Raw genomic sequence first — 13,514 nt, forward strand, 5'->3', positions numbered from 1 at the left:
TAAAAATTAGAAAAACTTTAAATTGCACAGATAAAAAAAGTAAGAATTTTCATATTTGTGGGAGTACACAAGGAAAGTTTGGGTGCAAAAAGAAATCTCAAGAGGCCTCGAATGGTTTTATGATTGGACACGCCGAAAAGACATTTGTTGAGGGCTGCAGACTTTATTAAAAAATGGTCAGATATTAACATTTTAATATTAGATTAGTCAATATATTTATTTGATAAATTTAAAATCATTAATATAAATTTCATGAGTTTATAAACAGGCAAACCTATCTATTGGTATAAAAAATTGAAATATATCATCATTATATCAAATATTTATATAATGCGTTATATTATTATAATATAAATCTATAGTATTTATAATCATAGTTAACTCCCATTAGATAAAGACTGTGCTATAAGAGAGAACACTAACGTTTAATATTTTAATCCATTAATAAATAATATATTTTGTATGGAAAATTGCATGAAAAATGCACTTTAATTGGCATTCTGCCTAATTTATTGTTTTTAAAATTAAAAAAAGAAATGTGTCCATATTTTTTTATTAGCTTCTGATAGGGTTGAAGAATAAATACAGTGCTAAATTGAAAAAATAAAGAGAGAAATTGATTATTTGGCACCATTGGCGAAGGCCCTTGTAACGAGTTGAACAGTGAGGTGTGGGCTCCTATGAACAAAAGCTTCAAATTTAGGTGAGGACACAACACGATCAATGTTCTTGACCAAGAAATCCAAGGTTGTCTCCTTCAAGGTGTGGTTGGAACAAGTGTCTGCAATCTCCAGTGTCTGAAGGGCATTACAAGTGCTTAGCGAACTCAGCAGGTACCGTTCGCAGTGTTTCAGCAAATGTGGGATCATATACTTATCCGCTGCCTGTGACAAGGCGTACACATGTTTCTCCAATTTTTCCACACCCAAACTCCCACTGTACAGAAACTCAAGCAGACACTCTAGTTCTTCATGCTTCAAATCCGTTATAGTTATGCTCTTACTCGGTGCTTCTTTGCACTCATCGCACTCTAGCATGTTCTTAAATATTTCTGATCTCGCAGCCTGTAACATTATAATATGTTGTCATCACCTTCCAATTAGAATCATATCAATCATCCTATAAAAATAGTCTAATCTTTAATCTTTAGTCGATAACACTCTCACGTCGAGAGTGACAGATCGTGTTACAAGTGATCCAATAATATACCGATAACAGATGATATGACACTCGTTATGATAGACTTTAAACCTGAGATTCTGATAACATACTATGAAAATGTTATAATCTCTAGTCAAATTTTCAATATGATTTTTTCTAACTTTAAATAAAACAACTTGATCTAAGATTTTTGGTACAATTAAGAAACTGTATCAGTAATGTTCAATCACATAAAAAAAGAGCTTACCAAAACGGACTTATGTGCAGGTATAGGTGGACCGTGTCTCCCTGGAGTGACCAATATATCTGTGTGAATCTGTTCTTTGAAGGCTGCAACAAAGCCTCTCAGGAAAACCAAGTCTTGCTTTTGTTGATTAAACTGTTCCATCTGCTCCGAACACCATCTTATACAATCTTCAAGTGTCTGCAGAGAGAAGAACAACCAAATTGAGACATGTGCCATGTTTTTCAATCAAACGGTTAAAGAACAAACGAATCAGAGCTTGCCTTACTCGAATTTCTTCGCGAAAGTAGAGAAGTGTTTGGATTTGGATTGGCCACAATTGCTTTTACCTTCTCACTTTCAACACTGCCCATCATGTTGATTATGCTCCTCACTCCTTCGTAACATGCCCCACATATTGTATTCCTCGGAGGCCTTAGGATCAGTGGCATAGTTGTACACACACAACAATCCATTCCTTCCTCTGCTTCTGCTTTCTGCTTTTTTCTGCTTTCTGCTTTCCTAAATCACAGAAAGATGAAGGAGATATTCCCTTCTTCCAAAGAACTTGCCAATTTAAAGAGTTGCCATCTACCTTCATTCTTTATATAATGCATTGCTTGGACCCATCATAGTAAATGATGGAAGCCTAATGATGAAGATGTACATCATTATATACTACACATTAAAGTTTTTGTATAACTAAAAAAGTATATATTAGGTTGGATGTAACCTCATAAGTATGTGGAGATGTCCCATCATTTTGTTTTTGTAGATAATTTTATAATAAATGAGTAGAGGAAGATGTATTGAGAATGAGATGGGAGAGTAGAAATAGGAAGAAGGTATTGTTTGGTAGGCTATCTCTTTAGAGTAGTGTTTAGTAAAGTAGTTAACAAAAGGAATCAAGCAGTTAGGCAGGAGAAGACTTTCCAACCACACAACAGCACAAATGAGCAAAGCAAAGGCTATTCCTCTAACCAACTTTCTATTTTTTTCATTTCCTTCTTGTAGTATGTAACCATTGTTAATTATTGATATTAAGATTAGTTTAATGTGAACAGTATGATCAATAATGTATTTTAAGGCCACCCTGGATAGTTAGTTAATATCCAAAGCTGCAACAAACATTAGATGCCATCATTAATTGCTCATTGGGTACAACAACAGCATGAAGGATTAGTGAACCCAACATCAGTTACAAAAATAAATAGAATATTAATTTATTGAGATGTGAAAGATATGGTTTTATTGTTAAGAGTATCAAGATATCAGCATCCCATAAATTAGAACAGTAACTCGCCACTAACTACTTATGATTTTGTAGTTTATGTTTGTATCTCACTACTTACATGTACTGTAGTTACTCTCACTCTCTCAATCTAACTTGTTTTTGTGTCCTTTGTTTTTGTTATGCTCCTGATTTCTCTACAAATCTTATAAATCATCTTTTTCTATCGTTGTCATCAAAATTTTAAATCAAATAATATTTTCTCTTTTTTACTCTTTTCTTGGTTAACATTTTTTTAAATAAAGCACTCGTATCTTTTAGAAAAACTATTTTATTTATATTGGATTAGTCTATTGGTTACATAAACGTTCTCTTTGGCACCTAAGACTTAAACTAGAATAAAATATAACTTATTATTAATGTGTTTAATTAACCAACCTATAATAAAATATAACTTATTTGATCCATATAAACCATATATAATGTGTATATAATATTGTACATGATTCAACGGCTTTAAATCCAAATTTTAAAATGATCTTACTAATTATTAAATTGATATATCTTAATAAAAATCAAAAATTGATTAATAGATTTTTTAAAATTATCGAGATGAACAAATTATGGCTTACAATTTTATTAAAATATTATGTGATTATACAATTTTAGATAGAGGAAACTAATATAATATCGTATAAGGGGACATTAAAATCACTTTAATGTTGGATGAAATAAAATACTATTCAGATTAATTCACATTTATATGACCTATTTTTTTAGTCCTGTTACTATGTGTTATTGGCACACTTGTCCACAAATTTTAGAAAAAATTGTATTAAAAACTTCTAAAATTATCCCATTTAAAAAATAACCTTATTAATTAGAATTGTGTTACTCGCATATCCAGAAACACGTTGTAGCAGAAAAAGAACCCAATAAAAGGAGTACGTGTCACGTGTGTAAGATTTCCGGATAGAGTAGATAAGGTAATGATAGAGTTTTTAGGCATAATTCAAATCAAGCTGAAACTTCTCATAAAACTTATATACATTACAAAATAAATCAACCCTCAGAACATACATAAATATAGGATGCATTGTAAATTGTTCTAGAGTCTGATCATTATCCAACAACTTTCATTCTAGAAAACAGCAGTAACTTGATGAAAAGACATCCTAATAGCATGATCCCTATTGTTTACATTTTTTATTTAGAAAGGACAGTGAATTTCATATTCAACAATCTGGTTCAAATTGGTGGCAGAAATATTATTATCTGCCACTGGTTTTGGCTGAAGAGAACCTTTCTCATAATAATGATAAGCAGCTGCACCAGACAACACTGCTAAAGTTAGTGCCTGAGCATGCATCCTGCAAAACCATTTCATTCATTAATCACATTTATATTATTATTACACCACACATTTCATTATTTATTATTAGAGATTACAGTTAGACTTCAAATTTAAATTTAAGTCTTAATATGATATATAGTGAAAACTCATTTCTTAACATATTTGTACCTAGCATGGATAAGCCTGAGACTAGGCTTCATTGGGGACTTTTTGCATGAATAAGCCACAAGTGATGCTCCAATTCCAGATGCCCAGAGTGCTCCTGTAATAATATTAAGATTAATTCAAGACCAATTTTGTTAAACTTTAAAATAGTTTTATCCTATTACAGGACATTGTTAGTATAAGTTTTTAAGGTAATTACTATAAAAAGGCAATGAATCTATCATCTACTATGATTGAACTAGAGTATTAAAAACTCAACAATTTTCCCATATAACTAATTACCAATGGTGGTGAGCTTGTGGTCTGAAACCCAGGACTGAACTGCGTCCATGTTGTGTTTGATATGATGGTGATGCCCTCTTCTTGATCTGGGAAGTGTGATTTTGGAACTGGTAGTGAAGGTGATGAATGGTGTGAGAAGGAAGAATATTTATAGAAGGGTGGGTGAGGTTGATGTTGAAATTTGTGACTTTGGTTTTGGTGCTTGGGTTGGCCCATGGGTTTTGCTGGAGATTGGAACATTGGAAATGAGTTAAACTAGAGGCTTATTTGTGGTGGTTTTGTTCTGTGCATCCACTTTTGTCAATCTAGTGATTTGCTTTATTACAATCATGTGGCATGCACAGGGAGCCAACGGGTTTTGTTTCACCTAGATCAGTGGTGCTGATACAGAGGCTCCATGAAACATGAAACCGCTTCTGTCGTTATCAGCACTGCAAATATTCGTGCCAAATCATCTAAAAAACATGAACTATTGATAAAAACATGAACTATTATTTTTCTCTAACATGTTATTTATACCAAGAGATTTTTAAGTAATTATGTTTTTTAGCTCCTAATAAGGATTGAAAAATATGTTTATTTAGAAACATATGCTTTGAAAGCTATAACGTGAGAATCAAAACCTTTATCGAAATTGGTAAAAGAACAGAGAGATCAGTTGTGTTTTTTAGTGGCTAAACTGATTGTGTATATGTAAAATATTTAAGATAACTCTTAACAGTTTAACAATATAAAATTTATTGGTTTTGTTTTATTGGGAGAGAAGAAACTGATATTTTTTTTTGTCTTGTCACATGTTTCCCCTGCATTTCAGACTAATTTTTATATTATATTAATTAAATGCTTGTTAACTTGATGACATATTTATCATTGGAGATTATATACATTTGCTAATCTCTATCTTTAATAATTTCCTTATTGAGTGAGTAATGAGGCTATTGGTTCCATTTATGTTAAGAGATAGTACTAATAATGATAGTATTTTTTTTTTTTTTGCATCTAATAATGATATTTTATTCTAGTAATAATAATAGTTTTGATGGTCTAAAAAGTGAGAATCACACTAAAATGAAACTTAAAATAGGTGAGTGTTTATGAAGCAAAAAATAAATTAGGATAATTTAATAACTTTAAAACATATTCTAACTATGAAGTTTTATTTTCAAAGTTAGTTGATTTTTAACATTATAAAAGTAACCTTTGTAATAATATTTTATCTTTTTATTCATTTTTTTTAAAGTCATGACTTATTAATTAAAAAATCAATTATTATAAATTTAATAAAAACATTCTTAACTTTTCAAGCTTCTTTTTATCTCTTTTTAATGTAAGTGGTATTGAATTGATTGCTTTTAACTAAATATAGAACCATGATTGAAAAAACAATAAAAAACTAAAAAGATTATTATTTTAGTAAAAATATTTTTGAAAATACTATTGTTGTATAATAGAGGAAATAAATAGTAATTATTTATTCTCCTATATTAAATACGATGCTTTTTATGCTTATTTACTCTCTTTTTTCAAGATTATTAAAAATGTTTTTTATCTAACATTTACACTGAGTGGATATAAATTTTTTGGCCCCTCATATATATATGTACTGTGACAATTATTATTTAATGTACAAAAATGGCATGCACGTTTAAAATAATTTTCTTAAAATCATTTTAATAGACTGAGTATTAAAAATTATATATCAACATATCCATGTGTACTAAACTCTATTAATTGCTTACTACCCAAATTTCTCTTCTTCATATGAAAGATATTTTCTTCTTTTCTCGTTTGATTTGGATGGTATGCTACAAAAGCACAAAAATTCAATCAAATGTATTGAAAGAAACAAAGGGTTTTTTTTTTTGCCTTTGTTTTTTTAACAGTATTTGCTTCTCAGATGTACTATAGATAAAAATATTTTTTTTTATAAAAAAATCTTATGTTAGATATTACTATGGAACTTTACATTTAATTAAGATTGACACCTGAAGAAACAACAATCATATACTATCACATAAAAAAATATTATTAAAAAAAAATATAAAAATATAAGGACTAAACCAAAAGCCACATGTTAATAAAAACGATACATAAATAGACTATACCTATTCATAAAGAATTTTAAGAACATACTAGATAAAAATACATTTACGCTGCATTACAAAGTTTAGGATCACCTGCCAAAATATTGAAGGACTCGTGCCAAAAAAATTTAAATTTAAAATCAACCCCTTGATAGTTGATTAATATATTGTAGTGGGAATAGTAGGAAATGTAATGGTTGTTAAATGCTTATCTAATAGAATAATATTGAAAATTTTAAAATAATATCTTACCATATTTTATTTTATATTTTTCTATAATATATTACACAGGAGGATAGATTATGAGTAATAAATTACAATCATAATTGAAAAGAGTTAAGAAATTAGTAAAAATATTATTTTTATAACATCATATTATGATAATGTAAGCTATATCATATTATAAGAATGTAAAATATATATTTAGGTATGAATGACATACCAAAACATTTGAAATTTTGTTACAATTATTGGATATTAATAGGTATAATTGTCACCGAGATGTGATATTAATACATATTGGTTAAAACTAAATTTACCAACATATGACAAACAAACACTGAAAACCCATTGAATAATTATCAATTAAATACAATTATGGAATATTTTCAAGGAGTCACCAAAGTCTTAAAATTTAAAATGCAATGTGGATTTTACGGCAACAAAAGTGATAAGAGTTAAAATACACTTACGGTAAATATGAATATAAAAGTATAAAGTGTACTGTCTAGGTCGAAAGGTCAACCGAAAGGTTGTACCAAAAGTCTCGACCGAAAGGTTAAATATAAAAAGTAAATAAGTAAAATTAAATTAGTGATTATAGCAAAACCCATAAGATGGGCCCAAATATACAGGTGCGTGTTTTTAAAATGTTAGGTGCAAAAAGAAAAGACTCAAGTAACTCTTAAGTCCAATAAGAGAGCCTTATAAATAGAGGTTCAGCTCAAGAGGTAAGTGAGATTCAATTTATCTGATGAACATAAAACTATATCTGACTTTGGCATCGGAGCGCCTTGCAGGTACACACACCCACCTGTGAGGAGAAGAAGCCGAGAGCCCAACTCGAGTAGAAGCCGTGAGAGCCCAACCCGAGAAGAAGTCGAGAGCACCTAGCTAAAGGAGAAGCCGAGAGCACCTAGCTGAAGGAGAAGCCGAGAGCACTTAGTAGAAGGAGAAGCCGAGAGCACTTAGCCGAAAGAGAAGTCGAGAGCATCTACCTTGAGGAGAAGCCTAGAGCACCCAATGTGAGAAGAGACCGAGAGAGTTCAGTCCATAGTTCGGAAGATTTGTATAAGAGTTAATTTTGTCAACCTAATTCTAGTATTCTTGGTCCTTGTTGTAAGAACATAAAGTATCCTAAAAGTTTCTAATAGTACATAACTTTAGATACTCTTTAACGTTAATTTAAACATTAAATTAATCTTTTAATATTTTTAAATTTAATTAACCATTAAAAATTGTTTAATTAAATTATCCTTTAATTAATTTTTCTCCCATTTTGGGTCGGTGACTAACATGCAACACAATGTTATAAAGCTAAAAGAAGCATTGGATCACCATTGTACTGAAAAAATATTTTATTATTACACTTCATGTGCTATTACTCTTCTCAATTCTGAGTATCTGCTATAGGGTCCAAATACAATATGAAACCAGAAAGGATTTCAAATCTATAAATAATTTTTTTCTCTAAAGCTGCTTCAGGAAAGCAAGTTTTTTTTTTTTTTTTTTTTATCAAACTTTCTCAGCATTGACCCTTGATTAGGAGACACCATTGATTGGGAAAACAAATCTTTATTACCAAAGAAAACTAATAGTGGAAATTGGAATATTCAGCATTTTTACACCAACATTTCGAAGGTTTTTATTTATTTATATAACTTGTTTTTAAATTATAAAAAAATTAATTGCAAAATTTATTATATTGTGGTTTATTTATCTCTTTAAAATATAAAAAAATAAATAATTGATATTAAATATTTTTAGAATATATATATATATATATATATTATTTCAAGGATTATAATGATAAAAAGAAACAAAATAGCATATTTAATTTTCTTACAATCAAAATATGTATTTAAGTTTCATCTCATAGTATATTTGTTTTAAGTTTGAAATTAACATATATTAATCTATAAATTTTTGGTTTAATTTTCTAAAATAAATATTTATTTATATTTTATCTCTATAATTCTCTTGACCTTTTAAATTCATTTTTTTTATATTTTTCTTTTGATCTCAATTTTTTTTAATTATAACTATGTGTTATATATCATGGTAACATATCCTATCAAGAGTATATATAATTTGTCATGTATTTCAACATAAACGGCATGTAGATGGTAAGAGTAAAGCATATAACTTAAGAAATATTTAAGGAAGCGAAGATAAACTATAAGGAGCTAGCAAACGATGTCGTTTTAGATGTGAAAGAGAGAAACATGAATCAATGACGATAATTTCTATTTGAGGAAGAGAAGATAAATTAACAACATCAACAAAATACTTTAAATACATAAGTTGGTTTGAGAGAAATTTAAAGGAAGATAAGATACAAAAATACTATACTATATATTTTTGCATTAGCATACCCATTTTTAGAAAAACATGTTAAATTTATTTAAGCTTATTTTTAACTTTAAGAATTAAATTAACCAACGTTTATTATCTTCCGAATTGATTTAATATATTAATTAAGGTTTATTCTTTTTCTTTTCTAAATAACAAGTTCTACGTCAATTGGTTAAGCGGTGTGCGCAAATTGTTGTAAATTTCTAAAGAATTCTTACATATAAAAAAAGTTAATGTTTTAAGAATTAGCAATATCATTTGCAGAAACTCAAATTCAGTGTGTTTGGTTGCATATACAATATTAGTCTAACCTGATTTTAGTAAAAATGTAGATTTTTATATATTGTTAAAAAAAAGTCTAATGAACTTGGATATGATTAAAAAGAATAGAACATAGCTTTTATATTGAATTGAAAAATTTTCAGTGGCATCTTCTTTGAATTAAACTTTACTTGAATGAACTGAAATAAATTTTATAAACACATTCAAAGTGGCATTGAAAAATGAGTGGTGAAAAGAGAATTAGCAAATGGTTGTTTTCCAACTGACATTTCCCGCCATGGGAAACAAGAATATAACAGAAAAAGCATGAGAGAAGTGTGAGTGAGTGAATTTTCACACTCTCAGAAACTCAGAAACTCAGAAACGGAACCGTTGAAATGGAAAACGCTAGTGGTGGTGAAAGAAAACGAAAGGCTCTTTCCGATCTCACCAATTCCAACGCTCTTCCATCAAATTCTTCTTCCTCCCCAATCAACTCCACACGCGGTACTTCACTTTTATGAAATCACATATTACTATATACATTAACTTTGCATTTTCCTTTGCGTCTGAATTTCTCGTTAATCTTTTCTTGCTCTGTATAATCATTCGTTTATTCTCTCGTAAATTATAGCTTAATACCACTATATTAACCATATATGTTTCTTACTCTCTGCTTTTACTTCAGGTACTGCTGGTCTTGATGTTTCTGAGCCAATTTCAGCATTCTGCTCCCGAATACATACTTTGAATGAAAAGAAAAGGAATGCAAAAAAAGCAATAGCGAAGTCAAAAATCCCTACGATTCGGTAACTAGTAATAACCATTCTCTGTTTTAATTTAAGTCATGTTAAGTTCAATGCTACATTAATTAAGGGAACCGAGTTTAATTATTACTCCCTCATCTGTTTTCCTATAATTACTCTTTTGTCATCCCAGTTTCTTTCCTGCCAAACAGGGACAAAAGTGATGGAGTTGAACTTGAAGGTTTGGGTCTGCCTAAGGCTAGGGTTTTAAGGGTTTCTTGCAGGAAGGTAAAGATTGTTTAATATTCACTCTGTTTAGGATGGTTCTGCAGATTTCTAAGGCATAATTGAGTTTTGTGTATTTAATCATCATTAGAGTGGTTTACATGAAAGGTGAATTGTATGTGGTTCTTAATGGATATTTTAATTCCAGAGGAAGCGTGCTGTGTCGTATAAAGAAGACGTATCGAAAGATGCCCAGCTTCAAGATTATATTGAAAAACAGAATGCCTACTTTAAAGAGGTTGATGAATTTGAACTACCAGAAGAGGAGGTTGAATCTGTTCATGAACTGGATTAAGAGGAACACGGAGCAGTAGTAGGGCTAGCAGCTTGAGACTCCTTCCAATCCTTGTTTTGGTTATAATGAAAATATGATGTAACCAGGCTAATGTATAAATGTGAGAGTGTAAGTTCATGACAATCTTCCCAATTTTCTAATGTAGAAATCAAAGAAAAACTGTTTGATCATAACCAATTACACTTAATACGTTAGTTGACCTTGGAAAATCTATATTTGTCACTTCTGATAAATTTCTCCTGGAAGATTTTTGAGTATTTTAACGATTCAAGAATTTGTGATTGGATACACTTGCCTTGTTTTACACAGATGATTCTTCTGAGATATTGGAATTTTAACTTGACAATTGTTTAATCTCATCTAGTTGCATTCCTGGATCAGCTACAGGATCCAAATACCGTATTTCAGTGTAAACAAATTTAAGGATTGGCATTGATGATATTATTTTATGTCATTTCTTCATGCTCGTGGAGATTACAGGTTCTGCTGGTGAAATGTGTTATCAGGGAAGATAGGAAGCTTGGCAAAGTCATATAAAATGAGGTAGTTTATTGACAATAAACCAGGTAGCTTGACAGGCAGAGAATACATATAGATACATACATATATGTGTGTAGGTACAAATAGTTGGCTAATGTTTAATTGACTTTTTCTGCTGATCTGCCTCTCGCTTCCTGTTAGAGGCTTGATATTGCTCATTTCTGGCAATAAGTAGATAGAGCAAGCTAGCCTCTCAATTAACACTCACAATTTCTCTCGTTCTGTTTCAATCTAAAATAGCATAGAAATTTTCTTGACAAAGCATTTATTTAGAACCCTACCTGGTCTTGATCAGACTTGATACACGTATAATTTAATGTGTTTAGCACAGAGTACCTGAAAGAACCACCAAGTCCTTCACAGAGAGCCCGTGGTTAGCGAAAATCGTTTTGAGAGCTGTTAAATGATAAAGGGTGCAGGAATGGAGTTATTGGCATCAGCTCTGCTAGCTGTGATAGAATCCCTTCTCCCCAAGCCTACTTTCCAAGATGGTTCCCCTGGCTCTAAATTTCAGCAAACATTACCCCATCAAAACAAACGTTTTCCGTTTTTATATTTTAGGGTCTTAGTATTAGTAAATACTACTAGGTTTGCTTGTTACACAAACAACAGAGTCTGTACAGTTTTTGCCTTTTTCTTTTTCGTGATTATCCTGACTCTGTCTATTAACACACAAAATTGAGTATCAGGCTAATCATTATTTAGTTTCTGCGTTCACCTTTAGTTTGACACGTGTATAACTTTGTTTTAGTTCTGAGAAATAAACTAAATTAAATGCACATTACTGTCTTGTTCAAAAATCATTTTAACATTTATTTCTGCTCGTACCAGTGTTTGTGGTTGTGTCAATTTTGAATTGGTTGCTGATATAGGGGCTCAATCAATATCATTTTGTGATAGGAAGGGTCCAAAAACTTAGAGACTCATCGTATCAATTCAAACACACATGGATGTGAAAAGGTCCGTTTTGTCCTTAATAATTTAAATTTTTTTACCTTCCAAATATTTATATTTGTCAAATCATAAAGTTTCATATATATAAATTTAGAATTAATATATCATTTTTGGATTTCGCCATTCGAAAAACTTATATGGATAGCATAAATGACTTTTGGATATCAAGATCTATAAGCAAACATAAAAGAGTTTCGGATCCCGATCCTCAACACCATTTTAGATATGAAAATTCAGAACTCATAACTCACTTCTGGATATGGTCATCCAAAAACTTAAATGAAATATGAAAATGATCTTCGAGATATTAAAATCCAAAGTATATAACAATCACTTCCGGATTTCTGTATCTGCAAACAAAAATGAAACCAAAGACAATATTAAATTTTAAATTTTTTGTTGGGTCCACGTCTAAAATGATATGGTGAAGGGAGAAATTTCAAAATTACTACATTCATGGACTAAAATCAGTTAAACATTTAATTATGAACTGAAAACCCAAAAAAAAGACGAAAGGATAGTATGTCCTAAAAAAATATAAAAACAACTCAACTCATTTCACCCCCTCTTCATCTAACCTAGTAAGCTAGCCAACAATATTTTTTCCTAAATTATATTAACTTACGTAGTTCAATGTTTAATACTAGACAAAGTCATACATTCAATACAGTGAGCATAAATTTCTTTCTAAGATTTTAGTATTCTTTAAAGTACACTTTTATTGCTAGTGTATTTTATAAAATCAATTCTATAATAACAAATTAATTATGTTCAAATTTAAATTAAGTCAATAATATTTCTTAGATCATTTATCGCTGCTATCCATGATTAGATTTGGATGGCTTTTAGCAATATAAGTTAATTTATTTTTCATAATCTCTTTAATTGTCTTTGGTAATTCAACATCTATAAACTATTAACGAATAATTCTTATTTGGCTTTCATTTGCCTTTTTGATCTTGCTTTATTTCCTATTATTTTTTAAAGTGTTTTATCTTCGAATCAAAACTTTTTTCATCTCATTATATTTTTTATGTCGTCTTGTTTTTCTTGTTGTCGCCATTTTTTTTTACACCTTTGCCCTATGAAAGTTTTGGCAATCACAAATTCAAAAGAGAAATTTTACAATAATGATCGGTTCAAGATTTGTTGTCCATTCAAGTGAGATTTCTTTACCTATAAGGGGAAACGATTCTTTAAGGGTACACAGAAATAAATTCTCCTTTCAACAAAATATTCGCTTAGTAAAAGTATAACAACCAAAGTAGAACTTTTTTTTTATAGGAAATCAAATATAAAAGTTATAATAATAATCATTTTAAAATTTAGCTTATAAATAAAAAATGATAATAAATCATC

At 29.9% G+C, this 13,514-nt stretch overlaps 3 protein-coding genes across 3 annotated transcripts; 1 reads left to right on the forward strand and 2 right to left on the reverse strand.

The window, feature by feature from the left end:
• Nucleotides 1–524: 524 nt before the first annotated feature.
• Nucleotides 525–2,237, reverse strand: LOC137815122 (BTB/POZ domain-containing protein At3g56230). Its single transcript, XM_068618169.1, has 3 exons — nucleotides 1,669–2,237; nucleotides 1,409–1,585; nucleotides 525–1,064 (listed from the first exon to the last, which is right to left on the reverse strand). Exons 1-3 carry the CDS (start codon nucleotides 1,858–1,860, stop codon nucleotides 621–623), a joined length of 813 nt encoding a protein of 270 aa, XP_068474270.1. The 5' UTR covers nucleotides 1,861–2,237; the 3' UTR covers nucleotides 525–620.
• Nucleotides 2,238–3,623: 1,386 nt separating this feature from the next.
• On the reverse strand, nucleotides 3,624–4,769 carry LOC137815123 (uncharacterized). Its single transcript, XM_068618170.1, has 3 exons — nucleotides 4,417–4,769; nucleotides 4,138–4,231; nucleotides 3,624–3,985 (listed from the first exon to the last, which is right to left on the reverse strand). Exons 1-3 carry the CDS (start codon nucleotides 4,463–4,465, stop codon nucleotides 3,826–3,828), a joined length of 303 nt encoding a protein of 100 aa, XP_068474271.1. The 5' UTR covers nucleotides 4,466–4,769; the 3' UTR covers nucleotides 3,624–3,825.
• A 4,843-nt stretch (nucleotides 4,770–9,612) lies between these two features.
• On the forward strand, nucleotides 9,613–10,834 carry LOC137815124 (uncharacterized). Its single transcript, XM_068618171.1, has 4 exons — nucleotides 9,613–9,842; nucleotides 10,024–10,144; nucleotides 10,294–10,369; nucleotides 10,515–10,834. The coding sequence occupies exons 1-4, from the start codon at nucleotides 9,734–9,736 to the stop codon at nucleotides 10,659–10,661; spliced, it is 453 nt and encodes a 150-aa protein (XP_068474272.1). The 5' UTR covers nucleotides 9,613–9,733; the 3' UTR covers nucleotides 10,662–10,834.
• Nucleotides 10,835–13,514: the final 2,680 nt, after the last annotated feature.

Source organism: Phaseolus vulgaris, chromosome 1, assembly GCF_000499845.2.
Source record: "Phaseolus vulgaris cultivar G19833 chromosome 1, P. vulgaris v2.0, whole genome shotgun sequence".
Taxonomy (NCBI): domain Eukaryota; kingdom Viridiplantae; phylum Streptophyta; class Magnoliopsida; order Fabales; family Fabaceae; genus Phaseolus; species Phaseolus vulgaris.

What these genes read in the sequence shown, in the direction of transcription:
- LOC137815122 (XM_068618169.1), bottom strand. Translation starts at nt 1,860, where the DNA reads ATGGATTGTTGTGTGTGTACAACTATGCCACTGATCCTAAGGCCTCCG. An exon ending in CGCGAAGAAATTCGAGTAAG is followed by an intron (nt 1,586 to 1,668) that starts GCAAGCTCTGAT and finishes TTCTCTCTGCAG; the next exon opens with ACACTTGAAGATTGTATAAG. An exon ending in CTGCACATAAGTCCGTTTTG is followed by an intron (nt 1,065 to 1,408) that starts GTAAGCTCTTTT and finishes ATAATGTTACAG; the next exon opens with GCTGCGAGATCAGAAATATT.
- LOC137815123 (XM_068618170.1), bottom strand. Translation starts at nt 4,465, where the DNA reads ATGGACGCAGTTCAGTCCTGGGTTTCAGACCACAAGCTCACCACCATT. An exon ending in CCACAAGCTCACCACCATTG is followed by an intron (nt 4,232 to 4,416) that starts GTAATTAGTTAT and finishes ATATTATTACAG; the next exon opens with GAGCACTCTGGGCATCTGGA. An exon ending in CTCAGGCTTATCCATGCTAG is followed by an intron (nt 3,986 to 4,137) that starts GTACAAATATGT and finishes ATGGTTTTGCAG; the next exon opens with GATGCATGCTCAGGCACTAA.
- LOC137815124 (XM_068618171.1), top strand. Translation starts at nt 9,734, where the DNA reads ATGGAAAACGCTAGTGGTGGTGAAAGAAAACGAAAGGCTCTTTCCGAT. An exon ending in TCAAAAATCCCTACGATTCG is followed by an intron (nt 10,145 to 10,293) that starts GTAACTAGTAAT and finishes CCTGCCAAACAG; the next exon opens with GGACAAAAGTGATGGAGTTG. An exon ending in TAAGGGTTTCTTGCAGGAAG is followed by an intron (nt 10,370 to 10,514) that starts GTAAAGATTGTT and finishes TTTTAATTCCAG; the next exon opens with AGGAAGCGTGCTGTGTCGTA.